Below are 11,411 nucleotides of genomic sequence, written 5' to 3'. Positions count from 1 at the left end.
GCTCTACCCGCCGTCGCCTCTCGATGGTCCCAGGAGGCGGCGGGTGCCCAAGATGGCGGCGGCAGCGGCGGCGCTCTCGCTGGCGGGCGCCGTAACGGCACCGAGCCCGGAGCTCCCGGCGGCGGCCGCGGGGCTGGGCCGGGCCCCCGAGGAGGAGCTGCCGGTGCTGGACCCGGCCGAGGTGCGGAGCCGCCTGGAGCGCAGCGCCCGCCAGTTCCGGAACCGGCGGAAGGTGCTGATCCGCGGGCTACCGGCCGACGTGAGCAACCAGGTGCGGGCCGGGGCCCGGGGGGGCTGAGGGGAGACCGAGCCCGGGCCCGCGGGAACCGGGGAGAGACCGGGATGGGGCTGAGGGGAGACCGGCACTAGGCCTGAGGGGATCGGGAAGAGACCGGGCTGGGGCTGAGGGGAGACCGGGCCCGGGCCCGCGGGAACCGGGGAGAGACCAGGCTGGGGCTGAGGGGAGACCGGGCCCGGGGGAGACCGGAGGGCGGTTCAAGCCCCCCCCGGGGCTGGGAGCGGGATGTAGCGGGGCGGGGGTTGAGGCTTTGGGGTGAAGATTTCCGGTAGGGACCGATATGGAGGGGGGTGACGGGGAAGCCCGGCCCGGTACCGGCGAGGAGCCGGGCTAACGGGCCGGGGCGGATCCCGAACCGCGCCGGCTCCTGTGAGTGAATCTCGGGCCGCTCCTCGGGGCTCCGTGAACCCCCCAACCCCCCCCGTGTCCTTTTGAACAGCTCCCGCGGGAGGCGCGGGGCTCCCCCCACCCCGTCCCCCCTCAGACCCGGCTCCGAGGAGGAGCCAGCGCGGCTGAACGAGCCCCGAATACCGGCCTGCAACGAGCCGCGGCCGCCTCGGCGCTCCCTCCGGTGGCGTTTTTTAATTCCCCTCCCTGTAAATGAGCGTTAATTACCGCCCGGGGGAGGCCGAAGGTCTGGAAACCCTTTCGGGGAGGGCAAAGTCTGGAGCCGGCGGCAACGCCGCTGCCCTCAGCAGCTGGTTTGAAGATGCTTATCAGGGAGGAGGAGCGACACAAAATGTGGTGCGGGGGGGGGGGGGCGTAAAATCACCCTCGGGGTGGCAAATTGGGGACAGGCGAGGTGACACTGGGAGGAGGGAGGAAGATATTGAGGCCGAAGGGTTGGTTTTAGTCTCTTTTAGATGCGTCGGGGAGCGTCTTTGCTTTAAACGGAGCCTTTTCCCTCTCCCAAGCGCGGGAAGGGGGGAAATAAGTTCAGGCAACGCGTAGGGATGTGACAGGAGCAGCGCCTGGAGCTTCTCCTGAGAAGCTGACTCCTTTTATTTTTCATTTTTTTTCTTTAAAATCCCTCTGTTTATCCAGGAAGTCCACGATCTGCTGAGCGACTACGAGCTGAAATACTGCTTTGTGGACAAATACAAAGGGACTGGTGAGTAAGCTGCTCTGGCAGCGCGGGCGTCTCCGGCGACGGCGACCGCTCTCCCCGCGCCGAATCCAGCGCCGCGGCTGCGCGCGGGGGGTTTTTCTGTTGGGGCGGGGCGGGGAGACAACGCGTTTGGCGTCGCTTTTCCGTGGAAAATTAACGGCTGTGTGGTTTACTAACACCCCCCTGGGAGATTTTATACGCTGCGGCGTGGGATTTACGGTGTTTTTCGCAGCGGGGGGGGGTTCAATCCAGCCCCTCTCGGGGGGCTGCGCCCGCCGGCATTATCCCCCGCACCCCAAAATCAGTTTTGAGGGACGGAAAAAGCCGTGGGAGCTGCGTGCGGGTGCTGGGCTGTGGGGACACCATCCCTGTCCCTCGCACGAGGCTTCACGAGGACGGTGTGAGCCCCCCGGCCGCCCCCTCGTTGCAAGGGGTGAATTTTACCCCTCATCTGTCGGGATTTAACCCTGCGTCTTCGCGTTTTGGGGTGAAACAGGCGCCGCGCGGCCTCACCCCCTCCCGCCTCTGCTCCCGCAGCGTTTGTCACTTTGCTCAACGGGGAACAGGCGGAATCGGCCATCAAAAAATTCCACCTGAGCAAACTGCGGGAAAAAGAGATTTCGGTGCAGCTACAGCCTACGGACGCCCTCCTGTGCATCGCCAACCTCCCCCAGCTCTACACCCAGCAGCAATTCGAGGAGCTGGTGCGACCTTTTGGCAACCTGGAACGTTGTTTCCTGGTCTACAGCGAAAAAACGGGACACTCGAAAGGTTACGGCTTCGTGGAATATATGAAAAAGGATTCGGCGGCCAGAGCCAAGTCGGACCTGCTGGGGAGGCAGCTGGGCACGCGGACTCTCTACGTCCACTGGACGGACGTCAACCAGTTGACGCTGGACCTGCTCCATTCCAAGTGCTTGTGCGTCGACAAGCTGCCCCACAACTACGCCGACCTCGAGGAGCTGCGGCGCGTTTTTTCCGCCGCCTGCGCCCCTGCTTTTTGCCAGGTGAGAGCTGGGGGGGTGTGGCAGTGTTTTTCCTGGGGTGCAGCCTTCTCCAGGCTCTCAGAGGTCAACAGCCCAAAGAGCGGCTGCGACAGCCTCGTCTCAGCGCCTGAGCATCTCGCGTCCTGTCGTGGTGATGTCTTTTTTTATTTTTATTTTTTATTTTGGGGGATTTCTCTGCTCTCCTAGCTGGCCTACGGGCAGGACGGGCAGCTGAAAGGCTTCGCGGTGCTGGAGTACGAGTCGGCGGAGATGGCGGAGATGGTTCAACAGGCCACGGACGGTTTGCCCCTCGCCGGGAATCACGTCCGAGTCTCCTTCTGCGCTCCCGGCCCTCCCGGCCGCAGCATGTTGGCCGCCCTCATAGCCGCGCAGGCGACGGTGAGCTGTGTGTGTGCTGCTTCCTCCTCCTCCTCCTCCTCCTCCTCGCTCCCTCTTCCCTGCACAGCTTGCCGTCGCCGTGGCAGATGCCGCCGGCATTCCCGAGGTCAGGTATCCAGCCTGGAGCAGGCTGTCGCGGAGCAGCCGGCACATTTCCCACCGGATCCCCCATGGAGCAGCCGTCTGTTGCCTGTATCTCCTGCCTCCGGCCATCTCCAGCATGCTGATGCTCCCAAGCTCCGGTCAGCCGGCACAAATTCCCTCCTTTTGCTCCCACCTCCTCGCACACCGCTGCGAAATTCAGAGCGGGAACGCCGGTTGTTGCCAAAATCCAGCGGCGTCTCGGCGCGGAGAGCTTCGGCGGGCAGGTGCCGCGCCGGCAGGGTCCCAGACAAACCGCGCGGCTGCCGCCGTGCCGTGGCTTTTGTCACCCGCGGGGATGGATCGGTCGTTTCCTCCCTGCCCTACAATGAGATATTTAGGAATGATGTTGCCGGGACCTGGATTTTGGGTGTTTCTTGCTGGTTTTGGGAGGGTGAGAGCAAATTCAGGGTGGTCTCTCACAGGGGACGCCTCGAAGCCGGTTGTCTTGGTTTTACCGCGCTGGTTTTTGGTTTTTAAGGCGCTGAATCGTGGGAAAGGGCTCCTCCCCGAGCCGAATATCCTCCAAATTCTCAACAGCCTGGGAAATCCCGCTTCCCTCCAGCTGCTGCTCAACCCCCTGCTCCACGGGGCCGTCGGAGGAAAGCAGGGTAAGGCCGAACGCAGAGCGGAGGCCGGGGTGGGGGTTTTGGCCTCGCCGCAGCAGGCCGTTCCTCCGTTTTTTTCCCTCCAGGAATCCTCGGCGCCGCTCCCTCCGTGCCGCTGGTGACCAACCCGGCCCTCTCCACCGCTCTCCTCCAACTCGCCCTGCAGAACCAAACCCAAGCGCAGCAGGTACGTCGATCCCAGCTCCTCTTTGTGCCGCGGACGCCAATACCGCCGCTGTGCCGGAGCCCGGGGGGGTCTCCCAAACCCAACGGCGGGCCCGTGCCTCTCCCGCTGTATGCAGCTGCTTTGCCTCGTGTCTCTGCTCCGCCTCACGCACTTCCCTGGCTGCCGAAGTTCTTTTTCCTCCTCATTCTTCGCTCCTCAAGCGGCAACGAGAGGATTAAAGCTCCCTCACGCCTCCTGAACCACCCAGCGCTTGGTTTTTTTCCTCCTTTTGCGAGATTTTCTGTATTTCTGGTGTTTTCCACTGCGTGTTCCGCCCCAGGAGGCGTTGCTGGGCAACTCTGCTGCAGAACCAGGTCCGGACCCAACTGCAGCAGAACAAGTTGACCCAAACCAGACGCGCTGCGTGTGTGGTGGCTGCGAGGGGTCTGGTGGTGACACCAGTCACCCCAGTGACCCCAGTAACGCCGCTTTGCTGGGAGAAGTGAGTCCTTGCTTCGATTTGGAGCTTGGAGGGCTCCGGCTCGGCGGCTCTGCCTCTGTCCTGCGGTTGTTGAGCCGGTCCTTGCGCCAAGCTCGCTGCCGGGGGGGTTGTGAGAAAGGGGGGAGCCCCCCTCCCTCCTGGGCTCCCCTTCAATTTCCCGGTTCGGCAAACGTGAGCTGGCTTGGCTGTCTCCTTCCTTCCAGTGCAAACAGACCGGTTTTGACCAAAAATGGGTGCTGAACCGTGGCGGGGAGTGTCTCCCCGATGTTATTTCTGGTATTTGCTGCTTAAGGAGCCGTGAAATCACAACCGAGGCTCTCCCCAGGCCTGCACCGAGTTTTTAGCCGACAACCACCATCCGCTCCCCTCCAGAGCCACAGACCTGCCCCGAATGGGCTGATTTTGCTCAATATTAACCTCCCGCTGTCTCTCGCAGAAGCCAGGGCTCCTGGGTGACTCGCCGCTGAGCTCCCTGCCCCACGGCGCCCTGGGCTTGGCCACCGCGCCGGCGCAGGCCCCCGGCCAGCTCCTGGGAGAGCTCTCCTCCGGTAAGAGCCGGTGTCATGGCACGCGGAGCCGGGCGTCGCTTTGGGGGAGAAAGGGAGCCCTGCGGAGCTCACCGCTCTGTTTTTTTTGGGGGGAAAAACCACACAGGACACCCCCCTTCAAGGAAAGTTGGGGAGTGGAGGGGGCTGAGGTTGCGTTTTCCTCAGGGGGGACAAAGGGCTGGAATCGAGATGGGGGCCGGGGGCTGGTGCCATCCCTCTCCTTCTGTCTCCCCAGGTGGCCCCTTGCCCGGTGACATGGCACAGGGACACGTCAAATCACCAATTTTGCCTTCTGGAAACGTACCCCTGGCTTCTTTCCTGGGACCGGTGGGAGTAGACCGGGAAAATTCGGTGTTGGGGACACAAGTGCCTCAGCTCACCCCTCCTGCCGTCACCCCCCCGGCTCTGCAGGGTCTCACCACCTCCATTTTGGGATCTGTCATCAGCGGCCTCCAAAAACCAAAGCAGAGTGAAAACGGACCTCCCACCTCCGGGGTAAGGTCCCCTCACTCCGGGACGAGCCTGTCCCACCTTGGGGGGGGCTCTGTGCTGTCACCAGGTGCCCCCCGACATGGTTTTGGGGTGGGTTTCTGTGCCTGAGCCCCTCGAGGAGCCATTTTGAGCCCCTGGAAGCCCTCGAGGAGGCCCCCAAGCCCCTCAAGGAGCCATTTTGAGCCCCTCGAGGAGCACCCCAAGCCCCTTGAAGCCCATGAGGAGCCATTTTGAGCCCCCCTGAGCCCCTCAAGGAGCCATTTTGACCCCCCTGAGGCCCTCGAGGAGCCCCCCAACCCCCTCAAGGAGCCACTTTTAGCCTCTTGAACCCCTCAAGGAGCCCCCCAAGGAGCTGTCTGAGCCCCCGACATGTTTCTCCCGCAGGTCTCACTCCTGGGGGAGCCCCCCAAAGATTTCAAGATTCCTCTCAACCCCTACCTGAACCTGCACAGCCTCTTGCCAGCCAACAGCCTGGGAGGTGAGCGCCCTCCGCTCCCCGTTTCCCCCCCACCCCACTTGGGGGTGGAGAAGGGAAATCTCTCGGGACAAAGAATGAGAAATAGGGCATTTTGGGTGGGTTTCTTCCCCCCTTAACAAATCTTTTACCTTTTCAGGAGCCACCAACAAAGGGTTTAACCTGAAAGCTGGTGTTTTGGGGAGCGTCTCCAACCCCCGGCTCTCCCAGCCCTCCCTGGCCGACCCGCTCCTGCCCTCGCCCGGGCTGGCCGGAGACAGCTACGCCTTCGACTACCAGCCGGTGGGTGGGAAGGGGGTTTTGGGGGGTTGGAAGGGGGTTTTGGGGAAGGCTGATAGTTTGGGGTGAGGTTAGAAGGTTTCTGGGGGAGGTTGAAGGGGTTTTAGGGGGCTTAGGTGTTTTGGGGAAGGTTGATGGTTTGGGGGGGGTTTAGAAGGTTTCTGGGGGAGGTTGATGGTTTTGGGGGGTCTTAGAAGGTTTCTAGGGGACGTTGAAGGTGTTTTGGGGAAGGTTGATGGTTTTGGGGGTTTACAAGGTTTCTGGGGGAGGTTGAAGGTGTTTTGGGGAAGGTTGATGGTTTTGTGGGGGTTCAGAAGGTTTCTAGGGGAGGTTGAAGGGGTTTTGGGGAAGGTTGATGTTTTTTGGGGGGAGTTTGAAGGGATTTGGGGGGGCTTAGAAGGTGTTTTGGGGAAGGTTGATGGTTTTGTGGGGGTTCAGAAGGTTTCTAGGGGAGGTTGAAGAGGTTTTGGGGGACTTAGAAGGTGTTTTGGGGAAGGTTGGTTTTGGGGGCAGGTTGAAGGGTTTTGGGGGGTTAGAAGGTGTTTTGGGGAAGGTTGATGGCTTTGGGGGGGGTTAGGTGTCTTGGGGGGAGTTTGAAGGGACTTGGGGGGGCTTAGAAGGTATTTTGGGGAAGGTTGATGGTTTTGGGGGGGTTTAGATGGTTTCTGGGGGAGGTTGAAGAGGTTTTGGGGGTCTTAGAAGGTGCTTTGGGGAAGGTTGGTTTTGGGGGGGTTAGAAGGTTTTTGGGGAAAGGTTGAAGGTTTTTTGGGGGGGTTAGAAGAATTTTGGGGTGGGGGGGTATAAGGTTTCGGGGGGGTTGAAGGGGTTTGGGGGTGTTAGAAGGATTTTTTTGGGGAGGATTAGAAGGTTTTGGGGGGGCAGAACGAGGTGGGGCAGCCCCTCTAACCCGTCCTCTCTCCGGGGAAGGATTTGGGCTCCCGGATTTTCCCCCAGACGCGAGACCACGCTGGACCCATCCTGGGGGGCTTCGGGCACAGCAGACACAAGGTAAAAAGCCCCCCCCCCAGCACTTTGGAAAAGGGGTATAATGGGAAAGTGGGCCCCTCCAACCCCCTGTTTTGGGGATCCCCTGATTTGTCACCATTCCCCTTCCAGCTCTCCTCATCTCCGGGCTTCGAGCGGGGGGGTTTGGGGCCCCCCCTGCCCCCCTTTTACTCAGGATCCCCCAGTTCCTATTTCACCAGTGGCCTTCAAGCTGGGCTCAAGCAGAGTCACCTCAACAAGGTGAGCCCCCCCCTTGCGTCCCCAAGGACAGGGGACCCCCCCCTGTGCCCAGACCCCCCCTAATTTCTCCCCTTTTTTACCCCCCCCAGGCCGTCGGGATGCCGCCATCGGGCTCCGCAGACGCCGTCCTCGCCTTGGGACCCCCCAGCCACTCGCACAACTCAAAGGTTTTAAAAAAAAAACCCAAAAAACCCAACCCCTACACCCCCCCCAAACCCCACGCTGACCCCCCCTCACACACTTTATTTTATTTTTTTTCTCTTTCAGACCCCCGGGGGTGGCCAGAAACGAGCTTTCTCCCACCTCCTGCCCTCCCCAGAGCCCAGCCCCGAGGGCTGCTACGTGGGGCAGCACTCCCAGGGGCTGGGGGGCCACTACGCCGACTCCTACCTGAAGCGGAAGAGGATATTTTAGCCCCCCCCCCCCCCCCCCAAATCTTCCCTCCCCCCCTGTAAATCTTGTACAAATGTGGGTTGTTTTTTTGTTTTGTTTTGGTTTTTTTTTTTTTAATGTTTAGTCCTTTTTCATTATCTTTTTTTCGAGGGTTTTAAAGTGATATGAAAGACTTGACCCTGGAGGACTGGGGGGGGGGGGGCTCAGTGCAGAGCGCACCCCCCCCCCCCACTCCCAGTGCCGTAGGGGGGTCCCTGAGACCCGTGCCCCCCCCTCCCACAGCAGTAACTGGGAGCTGCGTGTGTGTCCCCCCCAAAAAACCACGCGCTCCCCGCCTTAACCCGCTGCTTGGGGGGGGCTCCCTGGCTCTGGGGGGGGGGGTGTCACAGCTCTGCACCCCCCCCAGCCCCCCACTCCCCTTTGGGGGGGGCTGGGCTGAGCTGGGCACCTCGCCCCCCCCCCCCCCCTTTCCTCAACATTTCACTCGTGTGGGGGTTCTTTGGTTGGGTTTTTTGTTGTTTTTCTTTTTTTTTAAAAGACTGGAGCTGCCGCGATTTTACATTTTTTTGGGGTAAAAGTTGCCTTTTTACTTTAATGCTCATTTTTATTGCCTTTTTTTTTTTTTTTAAGGTTCCTCCCTTCCCGGCTGGGGGGGCTTTGCCTTCCCCCCTCCCCTCCCCTGCCTGGGGGGGACACAGCACCCAGCAGGCGCTTTTGGCCGGGGGAGGGGGGAGTGTCCCCACCCTCCTTTCTTTTTCCCTCCCTCTATTTTTGGGGGGATTTCCTGGGTTTTGAGTTGTTGCCCTGTTTCTACTGTCGATGCTGTCTGGTTTGCTGTACGGGGGGCTCCGTGTGTGTCCCCCCCCCCCGCCGGACCCTCCCCCTTCCCAAAGTAAAGCTATATTTATATCGTCTCTCCCCTGTTTGCTGTGACATCATTACCCCTAACGAGGTAGCCCCCCCCTTAATTTGGGGGAGCCCCCCCGCGCCTCCCTGCCCTGTCCCCCCCCACTATGGCCTAACACGAGGGGGTCTGGATGTCATCCAAAAGGGGTGTCCCCCCCACTTACTGAGGTGATGTACCCACCCCGTCATGCATGGGGACCCTCCTCATTTGGGGGTGTCCCCTGTGCCCCTCCTCATGCAAGGTGCCCCCCCCAATAGAGGGGTTCTGTGGGTGTCCCCCTCCTTGTTCATGGAGCGACCCCCCCCTGCCCCATTAGAGGGGTCCCCTGGGTGTGTCTCCCCCGTGCAAGGGCCCCCCAAAAGCGGGTTATCACCTCCTCGTGCAAGGCCCCCGCACAATGGGAGGGGGGGCCCTGTACCCCCCCCCCCCCCCCCCCCCACACCGTGTAAAGGAGGGGGGGGTTTAATGGGGCAGTTTAATTACGGGGGGTGGGTGGGGGCACTAGGACCAGCGCGGCTCCGTCCTGGCTCCGCCCACTCCCGGCGGCGCGGGTCACGTGCCGCCGGTCACGTGCCGCCCGTCATGGCGGCCTCCAGAGCGGCGGCGAGCGGCGGCTTCGTGACGCGGCGACTGGTGCGGGGCCTGAGCGGCGGCGGCAGCGGCGGGGCCGCGGCGGAGGAACCGGAGGCCGCTGTGTGGGTACCGGGGGCGGCAGCGGGGCCTGTCCCGGGGCGGAGGAACCGGCACCGGGGGGGGGGGGTGTGGTGTCCCGGTGCTGACTCCCGGTGTCGCGTCCCCCCTCCCCCAGGGTGAACGTCGTGTTCGTGGACCGGGCGGGGCGTCACGTCCCGGTGCGGGGCCGCGTCGGGGACAACGTGCTGCACCTGGCGCAGCGGCACGGGCTGGAGCTGGAGGGTCGGTACCGGCACCGGGGGGGCGGGAGCGGGGGGAGACCCGGTGCCGTTATTGGAGGGGGGGGACGGACCCGGTGCTGAGCAGGGGGCGGGGGGGTCCCCACAGGCGCCTGCGAGGCCTCCCTGGCCTGTTCCACCTGCCACGTCTATGTCAGCACCCCCCACTTCGACCGGCTCCCGGCCCCCGACGAGCGGTAACAGACCCCCCCCACCTCCCCGGCGCTGGGACCCCCGCGTGTGTCCCCCCCACACCCCCCCGGCCCCCACTGTTCTCTAGGGACCCCCAAATGCCCCCCCCGGGAATTCTTGTCTCCCCTTGGACCCCCCCCAGGGACTTCAGTGCCCCCATCACAGACCCCTGACCCCCCTCAGAGCCCACCCTGACCCCGCCCCCAGGCCCAACAGCCCCCCCCGAGACACCCTGACCCCACCAAGGACACCTCAGACACCCCACAGGGCCACAGCCCCCCTTGAGACCACCCTGACCCCCCCCACCCAGACCCCAACATCCCCCCTGAGATCTCCCTGCCCCCCCAAGGCCCACAGCCCCTCCCAGGGACCACCCTGACCCCCCCCCCCAGCCCAACATCGCCCCCGACCCCCCCCATCCCCCTCAGCATCCCACCACTGCCCCATAACTGTGACCTCCACATCCCCCTGAGCCCCCCCACTGCCTTGTGAGCCCCCCATACACCCCCCCCAGCTCTGGGGGTGCCCCCTACAGCCCCCCCTTGCCAATATCTGTGTGCCCCCCCCAGGGAAGATGACCTGCTGGACCAGGCCCCGCTGCTGCAGGAAAACTCCCGCCTGGGCTGCCAGATCCTGCTGAGCCCCGCGCTGGAGGGGGCCCACTTTGTGCTCCCCAAGGTCACCCGCAACTTCTACGTGGATGGGCACGTCCCCAAACCCCACTGACGGCGGGGGGGGGCCCCCCCAGCAGGATCACCCCCCCCCCCAAGCAGGACACAGCCCCCTCCAAGGAGGATGCAGCCCCTCAGGGTGACGGGGACCCCCCGACGCTGCGGGACGGCAACGGCAGAGCCGGGGGACACACATACAACATGATTTTGGGGTGGGGGGGGAACACTGGGCTCTGTGCCCCCCCCTCCATTTCCAGATTTGGGATAACGAGCATTGTGGTTTGTTAATAATAAATCTCGTCTGAGCGGTGCTCGGGGTCCTTCTGTGCTTTGGGTTCCTCGGGGGGGGGATAGCCCTTGGGGGGCCCTTTGGGATCAGCCCCTCAGCTGGGTCCTGGGGTGGGGGGGAACTGGGGGGGGGGCTCTGAGAGCATGTGGGGCAGGACCCCCCCATGCTGCGCCATCCCAGGGGGGTCTGTAACCCTTAAGGGGGTCCTGCCTCACCCTGGGGGGGTCCTGCCCCATATGGGGTCTTACCCCCCCCACCCCCCGGGGTCCCTGGCCTGCTGTAGAGGGGGGTGCTACCGCACCCTGGGGGTCCCTGCCATATCCTGGGGGGGGTCTTGCCCCATCTGGGGTCCTGCCCCCCTCGGAGGTCCCTGCTCTACCATAGAAGGGGGTGCTGCCACAACTTGGGGGGGGCGGTCCTTGCACTGTCCTGGGGGTCCCTGCCCTGTCTGGGGGGGGGGGGGTCTTGTCCCATTCTAGGGGTCTCTGCCCTGTCCTGGGGGGGGATCCCTGTCCAGGGGAGGGTCTTACCCCATTCTGGGGGTCCCTGTCCCCTCTGGGGTCCTTCCCCATCCCCCGGGGGTCCCACCCACAGGGTCCCTCCCCGTTTCCCCCCCCCCCTGCTGCCCCCGCCCCCGCGCAGCTGGGGCCGGTTTAGGCCCGGGCCGGGCCCGGTGCTGGTGCCGGTGATGGCGATGGCGGAGCAGCTCTTCCTGGAGGGGCAGCCCCCCGACTTCTCGCTGCTCCAGCGGCTGCTCTGCCTCGAGCCTGAGCCCTGCCGGCCCCTCCTGCCCCCCCCCAG

General features: G+C 63.5%; 2 protein-coding genes across 2 annotated transcripts; both read left to right on the top strand.

Annotated features, from left to right (window-relative positions):
- Window positions 1–27: 27 nt before the first annotated feature.
- Window positions 28–8,554, top strand: RAVER1 (ribonucleoprotein, PTB binding 1). Its single transcript, XM_074854668.1, has 14 exons — window positions 28–271; window positions 1,343–1,409; window positions 1,944–2,413; window positions 2,600–2,791; window positions 3,414–3,543; window positions 3,627–3,727; window positions 4,645–4,756; window positions 4,992–5,251; window positions 5,633–5,726; window positions 5,863–6,005; window positions 6,930–7,010; window positions 7,119–7,247; window positions 7,337–7,414; window positions 7,515–8,554. The coding sequence occupies exons 1-14, from the start codon at window positions 53–55 to the stop codon at window positions 7,659–7,661; spliced, it is 2,223 nt and encodes a 740-aa protein (XP_074710769.1). The 5' UTR covers window positions 28–52; the 3' UTR covers window positions 7,662–8,554.
- Window positions 8,555–9,084: 530 nt separating this feature from the next.
- FDX2 (ferredoxin 2) lies at window positions 9,085–10,631 on the top strand. The gene is made up of 4 exons (XM_074854803.1): window positions 9,085–9,242; window positions 9,356–9,462; window positions 9,568–9,655; window positions 10,220–10,631. Exons 1-4 carry the CDS (start codon window positions 9,130–9,132, stop codon window positions 10,374–10,376), a joined length of 465 nt encoding a protein of 154 aa, XP_074710904.1. The 5' UTR covers window positions 9,085–9,129; the 3' UTR covers window positions 10,377–10,631.
- Window positions 10,632–11,411: the final 780 nt, after the last annotated feature.

Source organism: Strix uralensis, chromosome 38 (genome assembly GCF_047716275.1).
Source record: "Strix uralensis isolate ZFMK-TIS-50842 chromosome 38, bStrUra1, whole genome shotgun sequence".
Taxonomy (NCBI): Eukaryota; Metazoa; Chordata; class Aves; order Strigiformes; family Strigidae; genus Strix; species Strix uralensis.
The sequence above is the reverse complement of the archived record's forward strand: the minus strand, read 5'-3'. Positions and strand labels throughout refer to the sequence as shown.

Excerpts from the sequence above, each read along its gene's own strand:
- RAVER1 (XM_074854668.1), top strand. The coding sequence starts at position 53 with ATGGCGGCGGCAGCGGCGGCGCTCTCGCTGGCGGGCGCCGTAACGGCA. Across the intron at positions 5,252-5,632 it reads ACGGACCTCCCACCTCCGGG|GTCTCACTCCTGGGGGAGCC; the intron begins GTAAGGTCCCCT and ends TTTCTCCCGCAG. Across the intron at positions 7,415-7,514 it reads GCCACTCGCACAACTCAAAG|ACCCCCGGGGGTGGCCAGAA; the intron begins GTTTTAAAAAAA and ends TTTCTCTTTCAG.
- FDX2 (XM_074854803.1), top strand. The coding sequence starts at position 9,130 with ATGGCGGCCTCCAGAGCGGCGGCGAGCGGCGGCTTCGTGACGCGGCGA. Across the intron at positions 9,463-9,567 it reads GCACGGGCTGGAGCTGGAGG|GCGCCTGCGAGGCCTCCCTG; the intron begins GTCGGTACCGGC and ends GGGTCCCCACAG. Across the intron at positions 9,656-10,219 it reads CTCCCGGCCCCCGACGAGCG|GGAAGATGACCTGCTGGACC; the intron begins GTAACAGACCCC and ends TGCCCCCCCCAG.